We start from the raw sequence: 13492 nt of genomic DNA, 5'->3' as shown, positions 1-13492 counted from the left end.
TGATAAAAAATACAAAAACACAGTAATATTCTGAAATATTATTACAATTTCAAATAACTGTTTTTTATTTTAATGTATTTTAAAATGTAATTTATTCATGTAATGGCCAAGCTGAATTTACAGCAGCCATTACTTCAGTCTTCAGTGGCACACGATCCTTCAAAAAATATTTTAGTAAGCTAATTTGCTTTTGTGGAAATCATGACACTATTTTATTTTATTTTATTTTATTTTATTTTATTTTATTTTATTTTATTTTATTTTATCAAAGAAATATTAACTGACCTCAACTTTTTGAATGGTGGTAAATATGGAAGCCCATTTCTGCCTCAGAGTAAAAAATAACAATTTTAAATAGGCAAAAAAAAGAAAAAAAAAACATGTTGTCAAATAAAAAGTCATATAGTGTAATCTAAGGTCACAACAATATAAACTAGCAATTTTCAGATATAAGCCTTAGTACACAGAAACTGTAGTGTGTTTTTGTCTGTCTGTGTTTTCCTAGCAGTCACATTTATCCAGTTGTACTGTCTCTATAGTCTGCACGTCAGCCCAGGACTCCTTTCATCGACAGTCTCTGAAATGGTGTAGTGCGAAAAGGAATTTAGCATGGCCCTCTTCAAGACCTTACAACATCCAGGGCGAGAGGCGTGAGAAACAATAGCATAAAGAAACATGCACTAACAAGTCGTGCTTTTGTCCATATATACTCTCTCACACAAACACACGGAGCAGAATTCCAAATATCCAGCTGGGTGCAACTCAACAATTGGCACGATAAAGCGGTGGGCTTAAATCACATGTAAGTTGTAATGGTTTAATTAGCGCAATATGAGTGCTGACATGAACGGGAGAGCCGAGCATTGTGTCATATCTGTCTGTGCGCGTTAGGAGAGACACCCATTGTCGGCGCTGAATACCTTTGCAGAAAGGCGTCTCTTTCTTTATTGGATCGTCCGCAGAGGGCCTGGCAGGTTTGCGTGATTGTTGCTTGTTTCTCCAAGCGGATTCTTGTGTGACAGTCTGTGTGTGCCCTCAGAACAAAAGGCTAGCTGCAGCGAGAGCCTGAGAGGCTCAGCCTTTTGGCTCCGTTCCGCGTACCGTCGAGTCTGGGCCTGCTGCAGGCAGGTGTGCCGGGCCGCGGGGCCCCTTTCGCTCGTACGCCTCCACGCGAGCGCTCTCTCTCTTTCTCTGTAATTCATACAGTCCCCCTCTGCTCTCCCTCCTGTTCACCGGGAGAGACAAATTAAATAGAGATTCTTGTATCGCTCTGTCATGTTGGGCACCGGGTCTCATAAATCACAATAAAGTCGATTAGAAGCCTCCTGCCGTCTCGCCCCCCCACCCTCATGCACCTCAGGGGGTCTCCCGTGGCATCCCGAAACATCTGCATTTATTTACACAATAACGCACCTAACTAGGTGCTTCCTAAAAGAGCCGCACGGGGGGAAAAAACGTCAATTAATGCTAATTTGTAAATGTCAGAAGCATGTAAGCTTTCTTATTAAACAACAACAAGCGAGAAGAGAAAAAAAAGCAGAGGGTTGTAAATTGCACGTTGTGGATGCGGGGTGACGTTGCACGAGCCGACCTCGCTGCCAACTCTTTGGCTGCTTTTGATTAAGGCACATCATGATTGCAATGGAGTGGGGGGAGTGGGGGGAGTGGGGGGGGGCACGGACCACCCGTGTCTGCGAGCGGGGCTCTGTGCCAGGGGCCGCCGCTCATCTCGTCCCGCGGAGCACCGGCACTCTGTAAGCCGGCTCTCATTCCTGCGGTCCGCTCAAATGACTGAGAGCGCTGAGTCTGTGTCTGCTGACGCACTACAGCAACAACAGGGCATGAGATGATTATTACAACCAACCCCGCTTGCTCTCGCCCTCTCTGCGCGAAACAGAAAAATGAATCCGATCTGCAATTTAAAAGTCCAGCTGCTGGTTTCCTGCATGTAAGCTGCTCACCTCGGCCTATATCTGCTTGCATGCCAGTATATAAATTGCTGAATCAGTGTCAGTGGTAAAGTAATGGCACGGGGCGAATCGTAAATTAGAGCCGGCCACCCCCCCCTTGAACAGACAGTGGCGGTCGTGTCTGGGCGAGGTAGCCGAGCGAGCGAGCTGGGGTTGGCAAGGTAATGAATGCCTTCATCTGGCCTCGGCAGTCAGCAGATTGCCCAGCGTTGATGGATACTGTCAGCCCTACGCCACACTACATTTCATTGCACAATAAACATGGCTGTCAAAGCCAAACAAAGTGAAATCAATTTATCCTGCACGGTGAGCGCGTGCTAAATGAAATTAATGTACTGTGCGGGGAACGTCGTCGCTGTATAATCCCGGCGGAAGAGAAGGCTGGGACGAGGCGGTTGCTTGTAGTGCATTTGGTGCTACAAAGTTGTGGAGAGGCGAGATCAGAGAGACCCTGACTGATGCACCATGACTGTGTGGAGCTGGGCAGCCAGATAAACAGCAGCCCTTTCTGGATTATTATGACTGTTAAACATGACATGTGTAAATGGATCTTTTGGGCCCTGGGCGAAGCCGTTCTGCCCAGCAGGGCCTGGAGGATAGAGCCTCCTGCTGGCTGCCTGAAACTTAGACTTTGTCTCTTTCTCTCTCAGGGCCCCAGTGTGGCACAAGTGCGCGCACGCGTGTGTGTGTGTGAACGAATAGAGTAACTCTCCAACTTTGCCTATTTTCCCGCTCCTCCTCCTCTGAGCAACACGCTGCCCTCGGAATAATCTCGGTATCCCGGTGCTTCAATAGCGGTGCGGTGCCAAGATCCATTACTTAGCTGGAGTTTTTATTTTGTTTATCAACACCAGTGATAATAGAAATCAAAAGCAGGTACCGTGTGCCAAGACTTGAAGTTTTGGGGTCCTAATGAATACACATCACATGTGGATGATGAAATATTCATGGCTGATTCCAAGCCTTCTTATCCAGTTTTTGGATCATTAAAGATGTATCGTAGCATATGGGAAGGCTTTTTTTTTGTTTGTTTTATTTTTCAAGCCTTGTTTATCAACATGTTTTTGTTTGTTGAAATATTCATACAGCTTTTATTTAATTCTTTCACATCTTACATATAAAAGGAAGCAAATGCGCATGCAAACAGAATCATTTTCACTCTGCTGTAAAGTTAAATACAGAAACTGGGGGACACACATGCTGATTGTGAATGGCCTGATTGAGGAGTTACACTCCTTCAAGGCTGCTTGCTCTGTATCGCACTCACCCCAGGCCGCATTCACTAACTCCGCATGTGAATAAGTGTGTAAGACCAGTGATTATTTAAATATAGAAAGCTAGTTTCTGTTACCATCCCATGTTTAACCACTAGGTCTGCCCTTTGTCAGACTCTGTATGTGTTAGCACGCTGAAAGCAATCACATGGAGATATATGTTTTGTCAGGCCACTGGCTCTGATCCTCTCTCCTAATTTTACCTCCCTTACACAAACACCCTTGTGCCACATTTATTTATTCAGAGTATTACCGTTATTACTCATAGCAGGAGAAACATTACGACAGCCATCCAGAAATGTATGGCTGTTCGAATGTACGAACACTGCGACCCAGACGAAATATTTAAAAGGCATTATAGTCAGGGTACTCCTCGTCTGGTTTCAGCCAGTTTTCACTCGTCGGGAGTTCCTCGACCAACAATACCGTCTTGTTCTAAACTCCAAAACATGGGCTTGTCCCATCCAGTTCTGGGATGGGCAGCCTGGAGTATAAGGTACAGCTGCAGGCCTCTCTGGATCGTCTCTGGTTCAGCTCCAGTCACTCTCATGTGCTGATGGATGCCCTGCACTACTAAGTTGATTAACGGTTTGCACCCGCTCTCTTCTTCTTGCTCTGGTGTTCCTAGGGTGTAGGGAACTGAATGGCTCTGCAGATAAACCACATCAGTATTATTGTTGGCCAACAGGAGGCGCCAGCACTACCGAGGCACGGGTCTACAGGGAACCCCGGGGAAGGAACAGCAACGAACCTCACATCAAACGGCCCATGAACGCCTTCATGGTCTGGGCCAAAGATGAGCGCCGCAAAATCCTTCAGGCCTTTCCAGACATGCACAACTCCAACATCAGCAAAATCTTGGGTAAGTCAAAGCCCCCAAATCAATCACGATCAGCAGCCATGGACGTCTGCGTTAGCCTTTCCGTTTTCATTTGGGATTACGCCATGCTCCATAAGAATAAACTGAATTGGTGTCCAGGGAACTATTGTAGAGTGCTTCAGAAACTGTTGAAAATGTCTTTGCTTGTTTTGGATCACGCTAACCCAATAGTCTTTTTTAACACAGCCGTTTAAACAGTTGTTCTACTTATTGAAATGACTTTACTTTCCTTCGAAATAACTACCCAAGGAATCATTGTCATTAGCGGTAGCTAAAAAAAAGGCGTAATACTGCAAAATCACTTGCGGAATTAGCAGCATTTCTATCCCTTGCATTTAAGAAAACAAAATCATTGCTTCCAGGAAATTGGCAAAAAATAGCAATGTGTTGAGACTCGAGGCAAAGTCACTTGAAATTTCCTGATGTGCATGCATTAAATGTGTTTTAATTCAGAATTTTGAAATGAACTGAACCTCTGTTGAGGTAAAGGGAGGGTCTGTTTTTACCAAACTGAAACAGCCCACTGTTTTGGACCAAAACCAAAACTTACAAGACTAAAATGTAGCTGAATTGGACCATTAAGAGAGGCTGAGTGTTATGTTGATTGACTAGATTTTTCAGCATGTTGTACACCGGACCTTGAATTGCAGAAAATATGCAAATAAATATCACCATGCCAGTTTCACCCTCTTAGCAATCAACAGCAGACAAGCATCTCACCGTTACAAAGCTACTAAGCAAAACATTCAGGCTATTACCACACCTGCCTAATCTTCTTTTGCGAGTAATTCAACACAATTCAATGCATCTCAAACAGACGAGCACGGTTAAACTTGATGGCTTGATGCCTGCAGGAGCAGCTCAATTAGATGGATTCAGTGGCTGTCACGTGGGCAGTGTTTGTCATGAAAAATGACAGGGCTAAATGGGTCTTGTCCCCCAGTCCAGAGAGTCAATAGATCACAGCAACTAAAAGACCCGTCAGCCAGGACGTTCTGAAGGCTGGAGATATTTACTGGCCTGTTGTTTTCACTAATGCAGAAACGGTAACAGTAATGCGGTTCCCCTCCATTCACAAAAGCAGTGCTTGACTAAGAATAATGCAGCTATATTGGTGTACACTGGGTTTTAAGCTCAAAAAATGAAATATCATTATTATTTGATTAAAATGTATTGAATTCATAAAAAATGCTTTTATAATAAAATAAAAAATGCAGTTATAATATATGTGACCCTGGACACAAAACCATGTAAGGGTCAGTTTTTTTAAATTGAGATTTATACATCATTTGAAAGAAAAATTGATAAGCTTTCCATTGATGTATGGTTAGAACAGGACAATATTTGGCCAAGATACAAGAATCTGAGGGTGCAAAAAATCTAAACGTTGAGAAAATTGCCTTTAAAGTTGTCCGAATGAAGTTCTTAGCAATGCATATTACTAATTAAAAAATAAGTTGCATTTATGGTAGGAAATTTACAAACATGATCTTTACTTAATATCCAAATGATTTTTGGCAGAAAAGAAAAATGAATCATTTTGACCCATACAATGTATTTATGGCTATTGCTACAAATATACCTGAATATTTGTGGTCCAGGGTCACATTATTTGATCAATTTTATTAAATTGTATTTTTTTTTATTTAAAAATAAAATAAAATGTAGCTATAAAATAAGTCATTCTGCAGTGATCGTTTCTCACTCCTAACTTCTCACCTGTGCTCAACAGGATCTCGCTGGAAGTCCATGACGAACCAGGAGAAACAACCGTATTACGAGGAGCAGGCACGGCTCAGCAAGATCCACCTGGAGAAGTATCCCAACTACAAGTACAAGCCCCGGCCCAAGCGCACCTGCATCATCGACGGCAAGAAGCTGCGCATAGGCGAGTACAAGCAGATGATGAGGTCGAGGAGGCAGGAGATGAGGCAGTTCTTCACTGTGGGGTAGGTGCACGTTGGAAAAAGCACCATGAACAATAGCGGGCGGCCATCCAAGATGCCCTGCCCTCTGTTAAACCCCTATACGCTGTTAATAAAGCTAGCTTAGAGCTCTCACAATAGGCAGGTAATGACTCCATAGAGTGTGCCAACTCCTGGTGTAAAGCCAGTGACCCTTTAATCAGGTTGATTGGAGTAATTCAACCACTTAGCTCATTTGTCACGTTATATGGCCCTCGCACTTAATTTTAATATACGCTTGAAAGCAAAGCGAGCGCAGCCTTTTGTTGCCTACACGCTCCCTTTGTGATTATACGCTGAGGTAAATTTATTTTTTCCTCGGCGGAGGGGGAAATGCACTATATGGCCCTGGGTTGAATCCCATTGACAAAATAGTATTTTCTTTCAGCTGCCTGAAAGTAGTGGTTTATCACATTTAGACGGTAACAGAGGGCAGCGGGACTCACGTAGCCATTATTTTAGGATATTAGAGTCGAGTATGAATGTAGAGAGGGCTGCAGGGCAGATGTTTGGAGCTCAACTCTATAATTTACTGCGTGTGGTGAGTGAAGAAAATGCCTGCTCCAGGTGTTTCCACTTCAACAGCAAGAAATACGAGCGCTGGAGTATCAATCAGCCTGTTAAAGATCAGGAGACTGTGTCTCTACCAACCAATTGGCTTTGTCACCCTGAAAGAAATGAGAGTCATTTTCACAATCGTTCCCAAATCGTTGTCGCTGATTGGGAAGCATTTTTACAGGGCTACTGGCTGGGCACGTTCCCCTTTCGGGCTTTATGCGACCGGCGTTTTGTGCGTTCTTTCCATTCTCTAATTCCCCGAGAACGTAATTGTTTTCCTCGAGAAGCGTTAAACTTGTCATCCTCCTCTTAAAAGCTCTTAAGCTTCTCTGAGCTATGCGCACTTTGTGAGTGTTAAATCTCTGTTTCTTCACCCCTGTATCAGGCAGCAGCCACAGACGCAGATCCCCATCAGCACCAGCGCAGGTGTCGTTTACCCCGGTGCCATAACCATGGCGACCACTACGCCCTCCCCTCACATGACGTCAGACTGCTCCAGCGCCTCGGCCAGCCCCGAGCCCACCATCCCCGTCATCCAGAGCACGTTCAACATGAAGATGGAACCGGGCACCATGGTGTCCAACGACCCCGTCAACGGAGAGGACGAGATGGACATGTACGAGGACTTTGAGGACGAGCCCAAATCGGACTACAGCAGTGAGAACGACACACAGGAGCCGGTCAGTGCTAACTGAGGCCAGCGAAGAATATCCTTTTATTAGAGGGAAAACTGAAGAAGAGAACAAAAAAAAAAAAGAAATCAAAAAACTCGTTTCTGATGATATACATTTCGGGAGCCAGCATGCAGATGTGGCTCCTGCAGATTTAACAGCTATTGGTCTTAAGTGTTTCTCCGAGTGTGAGACAATTTGATTGTGTTTTATTTTGGCTTTTTTTTTAATTGTTATTTTATTGAATTTTTTTTTTCTCTCGTGTTTTGATCATGGACAATTTAGGGTATTTCCTACGACATTTTTGAATAATAGGACTTGACGATTGAAACATTTCATATGAATGCATAACTCACAGTCTTACTTAAATTCATATGGTATTATTTTTTCTTTTGAAGCGTACATTACTGTTTTCGATGGGGTTCTATATCTCACTCAGGTATGCTGTACCAGCCAACAGCTTGTGAATGTTTTTAATCAGAACTATTTAAAATGAAAAAACGACACTTCATTTGACATTTCAGAAGTCCTTACATTTGCTGAACCATTGAGGGAAAGCCTAAAACTCCCCATTATTATTGTTGTTCTTGTTATTATTATTATTATTATTATTATTATTATTATTATTATTATTATTACTACTACTACTACAAGTCCAGATGTGCCAAACATATCATAAGCTTCCTGCTCTTAAATCTTAAATTTAAAAGTCTTAAGGGAGAGACTGCATGAGTCTTAGACAATCCTTGCAAACTTATCTACAAAGCCCACTGTTGTTGTTTTTTTTCCTCCTCTCCATTGACTACAACGTCCAAATGCTCAGGAACTAAAAAAAGTCATAGTTCTCCAGGAGGTTCAATGCAGTGATCGCCCCGACCACCACCGCCCTCGCCTAGTCTTACCCACTCGGTTCTTAATCACAGTGATTGTAATCAGGCCAGAATGCCAAGGGGCCAAATGGCATCCAATCTGCAGAATTGGACAGGCAGCGAAAGGCAGCTTTGGTGTATTACAATCACAAATTGCTGTTGTACAATATGTACACGCACATTCTGCTAAAGTCTTTAGCCCCGTTTTCCAGGGCAGCAAGTTTTTATTTACGCTGTTGTAATCTTAACTGACAGAGATAGTCTTAAAGCCCTTTGGGCTTCTGCAACGTATTCATCGTTAAGTCTTAAGAGAACGTCCAGGATGTTTTGGCCAGTTATGCAGATGGTTAAGGAGAAAATTAATAAATAATGGCACTTATTTTCCAAATTTGATTTGAGATAGCTTAATTGTATTTACGTTTGTTGAAACAAAATGCACAATCATTTTACTTGGATCGGATCTTTTTTTGAGCACTTGGGAGGGAAAAAAGACAATTCAAACAGGCGGTCCTGCGCTCGACTGAATTATCCGCTCGTTCCGGATCTCAGGTTGTTTTCGTGTGGAAGGACGGCCAAGAAGCAGCCAGCGGTCAGGGCCTCTTGTTTTAGGCTTTGGCCCTACCGAAGGCTCCTACGGGGTGCGAGCGCCATTCACCTCCGCTCACCTGACCTCTGCCCAGCGCACGCCCTGCCTCAAGGGGCTGCCATCTGGCTCCCGGCATCGGCCCGTGCCCAGGAGAAAGGTAGCGAACAATGGAGACGAGGCCCATGTGGTTTATTGTGCCCTCTCTCCATCAAAGCGCTCGCGAAAGGCCTCGGCCAGAAGCAGCCACGAGGTGCTAGCGAGCAGATGGAACAAGTAGATCAAGCTGTGGGGGATTATTAAAATGACTGACGAGTCGGTATCATCTGAAATACGGCATTATTAATGCATGAGTCCCGCTATTTTGCCTTTGCCCTTGAACCTGTCTGTTTCATCAGTAACCCAGAGATTAGAATAGACAGGAAATGTCACAGCGAGGCTGCTGGTCACTGCATTACCTCCAAAGGTCTAAAAGGTACCGACGGCTATTTAGCGCTTACTTCTCTCAGCAGTTGAAGCACCGCCCCCCTCTTTGAAAAAGCATTTACTTCGAAGTTTCGAGCACTTGTATTCGTACCTTTTATTTGGTTGGTTTTAAGTTTGTTGTGAGTTTTACATAAGGTACAATACTTGGCTGGGTGTTACTTGACATCCACGTTCAGTTTTTTTTTTTTTTTTTTTCTTCCCTGCTTACAAGCCAACGTTTATTGTTTAAAGCTGTTATATCTGTTTGCTGGTGGATTGGTTGATTTGTACGTGATTTGTACATATTTCCTTGACCATGCCAAGCCAGTTCTGTAGGCTGGTAGCAGACAAAAGGACTGTTGTCGGGACTGAAACTTGATTGCGCTTGTATAGATTAAAAAAAAAAACAAAAGGCAAAAAAAAAGAAAAGAAAAGACAAAAGAGACTATTTCAATCTCACACGGAGACAATGATTCAAAAGTGTTACAAGCACTGGATATAAATGGTATTTTTATCAATTCTGACTAATGTGAAGCCGTTGTGCGAGGAAAAAAAAAAAAGAAAGAAAAAACCTACATGAACAAGTCACCTGTTTGGACTCATGTGAGCACGCCTCACAGTTGCCAGATTTGAGTCATTTTTCTCTTGACATATTTTGTTTATTTATGCAAAGACACGTGATGAATGAACACTTTGTTTAAGCTCCAGTGCTGCCTAGGGGAGAAAGAGCAGTAAAACTCGACGGAGAGGCTCGCGTAGTGACTGGCCAACTGAGACACACCGGACTTCAGTAGCACATTTTAATGGTCATGTATGTTTGTGTTGTATATTGTATTTGAAGCTCTCTAGTGCATATAGACATTTTATTGTATTTATTAGCCATTATTGGCTCTAAAAGTGTCAGTAGAACAGAATTAAAGGACAATCAGAGAACAAGAATAAAAACAGTGAAATTTCAAAATGGATTGGAGCTCAAAACAAAGTTTCCTTTTTTAAATCAAACAACTTCAAAAAAAAAAAAAAAAAAAAATCTCCATCTCATTACAGATTTGTTTTTTCATTGTAAATATAACATAGGAAAAATAGAATTCTATTTTTGTTCATGGATACTTACTGAAGTATAAATTATGTATTTTACTTTGTTTTTTCTTTTTTTGTGTGTGTGTGTATATGTTTTTGGTCATTGTACTTAGAAAAAAGAACGAAATCACAAACTGACAATTCACTGTACCTCATGTAGTTGCTGAATTCACATCCCTGTTGATTGAGTAGTATTGGAGACACGGCTGAGACACCCGGGCATCTCACTTCCACGTGTTTCAGCGATGAACCTCGCACTCCATGCTGAGTTAACCAGCCATTTGCTATGTTGTCAGTGCACTCTGTAGCAAAGGACAAGTCTTGAAATCCATGTACGTCGTTTTCTTTCTCTTTTACAAATGTTGAGGTACTTGCTGAAGTTCTATAATAATTGGTTTTGTGCCAAATTTGAGTGAGAGAACATGTAATTGTGGGGCGTGTCGTACAGTACGGCTTCATCTGAAAACATATGTGAGTTTCTCGCTGAGCGTTTTAATCCATTGGGGATGTGCAAATATTTATGAGTTTGTTTTTGTTTTTTTTTTATGCTGCACAATGCAGACCCACTCTGTGCATTTGAGGTTTTCATACAGTATTTTTCTCTGTGTTGCTTCGTAGTGTTTAATAGACCATTTCCCATCTAGTCAACAGCAAGTCGAAAAGACATTTCTTTTATAATACATAACTATCACTGCCATATTAATGCAAAGTAGGTACAATAACTGAGGACAACGCTTGGGTGTTTCTACTTATTTTACTGTAATGCTTTTTGGTATGGACTTTTGTGATGTATATTGTGGGATAGACTTTGTTAATTTAATCAGCACAATTCACTGACATGCTGGACTGACATGCTAGCTGCTGTTCAGAAGAGTAAAATGTTGCTGTCAGGGACAACGTATGCTGTTGTCAATGGTACTTTGCTTTTAGATTTCTGTAGTCTCTCAAGCAACACTGTGTGTGGCTCCTCTGTCGCTAGGTACACTCTTGTTTCGAATCCCGCTAGCAGCCTGATAACACTTTTCTTTGATTTTGTCTTTTGTGTGTGTGCGTGTGTGTGTGCGTGTGTGCGTGTGTATGTAGAGACCGGTTTCTCAGCAGGTACATAGACCCATGGCAGGTATTATTTGTTTGGGCGTTAGAGATATAGAATAGTATCTGTTGCTGCTTTTGGAAAAAAAAAGTTTTAAGTCTAAAAATGTAAATAGTTTATCATAATATCTTGTACAGTCCAGTGTAAAGTTTTTAATTGAACTTAAAAAGGTTGCCATCACATTTGTGTTCACATTCTTCTTTATACAGTACAAAAGACAGCTATTTGCTAAGGATATTATTGTTTAAAAAAAAAGGAAAAAAAAAAAGAAAAAAAGGTACTAAAAATATTTTTTTGCTTGGCTTTAGTATGTAAACCAGCAAGTCATTGGTTTCCATGTGCAGTATTGACGTGAGGTAAACTAATTAATGCTACAGTTGTATGTCCAGAGACCAGTTTTCTCTGTAATGGTAGTATTATTATTATATCAAATAAAATAAACCAGATGAGTGACACATTTCGGTGTATTTAGACACCTTAGTGGATTGTACAATATCTAGGTTGTTCTCCCCACAAGCAGCATTTGGCATATTGTAATGTAACACCATTTTTACAGTATATTCTCAATTCACTGATGTACGACAGCAGATGAGGGTGTTCCTGTCTGTTTGCTTATTTACCTCAAGAGTTCCTCTTTTTCCATAAAAGATAGAGTACACACACATATGACAAAATCGTCTCACCATCACTCCATCTTTTGTACTGCTGTTGACACTTACAAATTAAAGAGACATTTTGTTTTACTTGTTGTGTGTTGTATTTATTGTATCATTTAACCATTAATTATTTGGAATTAATTTGACACCGGGAGTTTGTTGTGCTAACGTGAGTGCTAAATGAATTTACTTAATGTGCCTTAAGCATAATACGAACTGCCATAATAAATGCAATAGCTCGAGTAGAAATGCGACTTAAGAGAATTCAAACATTTACATACTTTTGTGTATCAGTAAGCAAAGAAGTAAACTTCACACATGCAAACAATTTACATATTATGTTGCAGTCTTCATAGCTGATTTTTCCTTGCACACATTCCACTGGTCCACAGGTTACTTACATGTACAGCAAAGCTAATCTTAATCATGCTTGACCTGATTAATATTATTTCATGTTAGATCCAGTAACCAGAACTATTTAATAGTACAGTAAATCATTCTGCTCTATCAACATTGCACCTCAAAGGGAAACAGTTACAGCTATGCAGTAAGTAGCTATTTTGTGAGATAAAAAGCATGGGCTAAATGGTAAATTAAAAGAAAATGTCATATCAATTCATATTTTATGTTAACAAAAAAAAAAAAAAAAACAGATGTCCTTGGACATACATGTATTTCTAACTTCCCTTCTCGCATACTTCTGAAAGGGTGAGCTCTAGGTTCAAGGGTATGAAGTGAACAGGAGTGTGTTTACATTCTTTCAAATGTAATCACACTAATCTTTGCATACACATACATGATGTTTACTGCACTCTTATGAAATTGCTGGCTAAAAAGCTTGTTTAGAATTATTATAGTTATAGTTATGTGTCAGGTAAATTTGTTTTTCTTTAGCCATGTGATCAGTTCATTGTTGCATGCTTGGGTACAACGCCAACGACGTTTTAGCACGTGGACCTGTGAACGCGGGAGAACAGCAGAGCGTCCAGGTAGGTAAGGTCAACGGTATAGCAGGACAAGCGCTGTTTTTTTAATGAGAAACTGCAGATGGATATGTTTTTGAATATGAATTGTGATGGTTGGACGTTGAATAGTAGGCTAATCGTCTCGTATTGTCCAGTTACCGATACTTTTATGTGGAAATTTGTCAAGATGAATCACGATAAATGGCGGCCTCTACAGAAGCACATATATATAACGTTGTTTGACAAACTCAGACCTTGTAGGTCTGTACTGAATGAGGCATATTTTAGAGTTTAAAATGGTCTGCTCATATGTATTTGAAAGGGAGTCGTAACGCTATATTTGTAGGCGGTATAAATGAAGTAGCTTTCTATGGTTTATATTTACGCTGGAAGGCGCCTGCATTCACTGGGTCATCCGCAAAAATAGTTTTTATATGAGTTCAGCTTAAGAGGCAATTTTTATG

The 13492-nt window shown here is 41.3% G+C and overlaps 1 protein-coding gene across 15 annotated transcripts in view; it reads left to right on the top strand.

Annotated features, from left to right (window-relative positions):
• Positions 1-12150, top strand: part of sox6 (SRY-box transcription factor 6) — a 163827-nt gene extending 151677 nt beyond the window's left edge. For 13 of the 15 annotated variants that reach the window (XM_051115000.1, XM_051114999.1, XM_051115009.1 and 10 more), the window contains 3 exons: positions 3873-4106; positions 5857-6073; positions 7032-12150. In XM_051115000.1, the coding sequence (XP_050970957.1) occupies positions 3873-4106; positions 5857-6073; positions 7032-7341 (761 nt within the window). In that variant the 3' untranslated portion in view covers positions 7342-12150. The remainder of the gene's footprint in view (positions 1-3872; positions 4107-5856; positions 6074-7031) is intronic. The other 2 variants (XM_051115005.1, XM_051115006.1) reach the window with 1 other exon arrangement.
• The last annotated feature ends 1342 nt before the right edge of the window (positions 12151-13492 follow it).

The sequence above is a fragment of the Labeo rohita genome, chromosome 7, assembly GCF_022985175.1.
Source record: "Labeo rohita strain BAU-BD-2019 chromosome 7, IGBB_LRoh.1.0, whole genome shotgun sequence".
Classification (NCBI taxonomy): domain Eukaryota; kingdom Metazoa; phylum Chordata; class Actinopteri; order Cypriniformes; family Cyprinidae; genus Labeo; species Labeo rohita.
The sequence above is the reverse complement of the archived record's forward strand: the minus strand, read 5'-3'. Positions and strand labels throughout refer to the sequence as shown.